The 1,958-nt window shown below is 32.8% G+C and overlaps 1 protein-coding gene across 1 annotated transcript; it reads right to left on the reverse strand.

Annotated features, from left to right (window-relative positions):
• Positions 1 to 998: 998 nt before the first annotated feature.
• LOC111441546 (protein BIC1-like) lies at positions 999 to 1,936 on the reverse strand. The gene has a single exon (XM_023078587.1). It carries the CDS (start codon positions 1,697 to 1,699, stop codon positions 1,250 to 1,252), a length of 450 nt encoding a protein of 149 aa, XP_022934355.1. The 5' UTR covers positions 1,700 to 1,936; the 3' UTR covers positions 999 to 1,249.
• Between the last annotated feature and the right edge of the window lie 22 nt (positions 1,937 to 1,958).

Consider the following 1,958-nt stretch of genomic DNA (forward strand, 5'->3'; position numbering starts at 1 on the left):
TTTTTTTTTTTTTTTTTTTTTTTTGTAATTTTGACTCACGTGTAAAAAGAAAAAAACTTATTCAGATAAATTGCCTAATATTAATTAAATAAGTTTGGGACACTCTAAAATTCATATAGTAGTTAAATTAACGTAAATATCCGTGTAGATTTAGATTTGAGATCCTAGATGGTTCTTAATAATCATAAGATTAAAATGTGTAGACTTCAACAATAATTAGCATGTATTCTTGTGATGCCCGAGTAGAAATAGTATATGAACGAACCAATACCACATTTTAATATAAGTGATTCAATTGATAGAATGGTTGAAAAAGATTTATAGACAATGTGCATCTTCGTTGTCGGGAACTTTTAGAAATAAACATGCTTTCTTTGGATCAATTTTATGTTAAGTGACCTTCTAGAAGTTTTTTCTAAAAAAAACATGCTAAAATCACCCAAATTTATAAATGACAAGTAATAACACAATCATATTACAAGAGAACGATGGAATCATCAAAACAATAAATTAAAAATAATTTAGCATGCATTTAAACAAAATACAAAATTCATGAATATATATATATATATATATATATTTTAGTTCAGAATGTATTAATTGAGTTCAAACCATCCAAATTTATAAATTTTTTATATCGATAATATATATTTTAATAGATTAAATTAGTTAAATTAAGATTGTTGCGGTCAAATTGAAATTGTGTTGTGTTGCATGAGATGGTACCATGGATAGAGTAATAATTGAAAGATTGAAGGATGTTAAAGAAATTTTTTTAAGTTTAAGGATATTTTTAAAATATTATTAAAAGTTGAATGATATTTTAGAAATAAATTAAAACCGTCTCAATGTAGCTGTAAGCATATTTTTTTATAATTTTTTTTGAAAGATTAAATTTAAGAATATTTTTTTAAGATAAACTTTTATGAGTATTTTTATTAATTTATTTGAAGGAAAAAAAAAATAGTAGTAGAAGGGAAAGCTGGAAAAAGATTACATAGGGATTAAGATTAATCAAAATAATAATAATAATAATGATGGAGAATTCATAATTGTATTAACTAATAACAATGGGAAATCAAATGGCCGCCATAAACAAAACAAAGTGCATCATTTTGTTTGATTGCTTCCAATCAAAATCTCTCCCCAGATGTTGGAAACACTAATATTTAGAGCTTGGGATGTTTTTTTTCTTTTTAATTTTTTTTTTATTGCAATTAATTTACCCCACCTAGAAAATCACTGAAAATCAGCACCTGTTCTCCGGTCTGAATCCGCCATTGTTGGCCCTCCTTCCTTCCTCAATCAGCGCCGCCCTCGCCGATCCAATTCCAGTCGGAAATAAACAAGCGTCAAAGGCAAAGCAATCGATCCAATCCTTCAGAAGCTCCTCTTGTCCCCATATCTCCGGTATCCAAACCCGACCGGCTACCTCCCGCCGATGCCTCTTCAGCCTCTCCCGTCCACCTTCCTCCTCCTCCGACGCCGCCGCCGCAGGTACCTCCACTGCCACTCCATCGTCCTCCTTCACGTCCGATTCCGAGCGTTTTCCTCCGCCGAAACTCGAAACCAGACATCGTAATTCCTGTTCGATTCCGCCGTTTCGAGCAGGCGGAGGCGGAGAAAGGGAGTACTGAAGACAAGAACCGGCGCCTTGAAAATCCATCTCCCGCGAACTCGTTCGAACCTCTGCCCTCATGCAAAAATTAAAAAAAAAAACGCTCGAACTGGCTCGAACCCCGTTGGCTATGGAAGAGGAAGAAGAATAATTAGTTAAATGGATTGAACAGAGAAAGAAAGCGACAGAGTATGTGTGGGAGAAGAAGAAGAAGAAGAAGAAGAAGAAGGATTTGTGGTTTTGGGTTTGATTGGGAAGTGGCAATTTGAAGGAAAATGAAATGGGAGAATTTTCAGAGGAAAAGGGCAAAAAAAAAAAAAAAAAAAAAAAAAAAAAAAAA

This window comes from Cucurbita moschata, unplaced genomic scaffold (assembly GCF_002738365.1).
Source record: "Cucurbita moschata cultivar Rifu unplaced genomic scaffold, Cmos_1.0 Cmo_Scf00004, whole genome shotgun sequence".
In the NCBI taxonomy this organism is placed as follows: domain Eukaryota; kingdom Viridiplantae; phylum Streptophyta; class Magnoliopsida; order Cucurbitales; family Cucurbitaceae; genus Cucurbita; species Cucurbita moschata.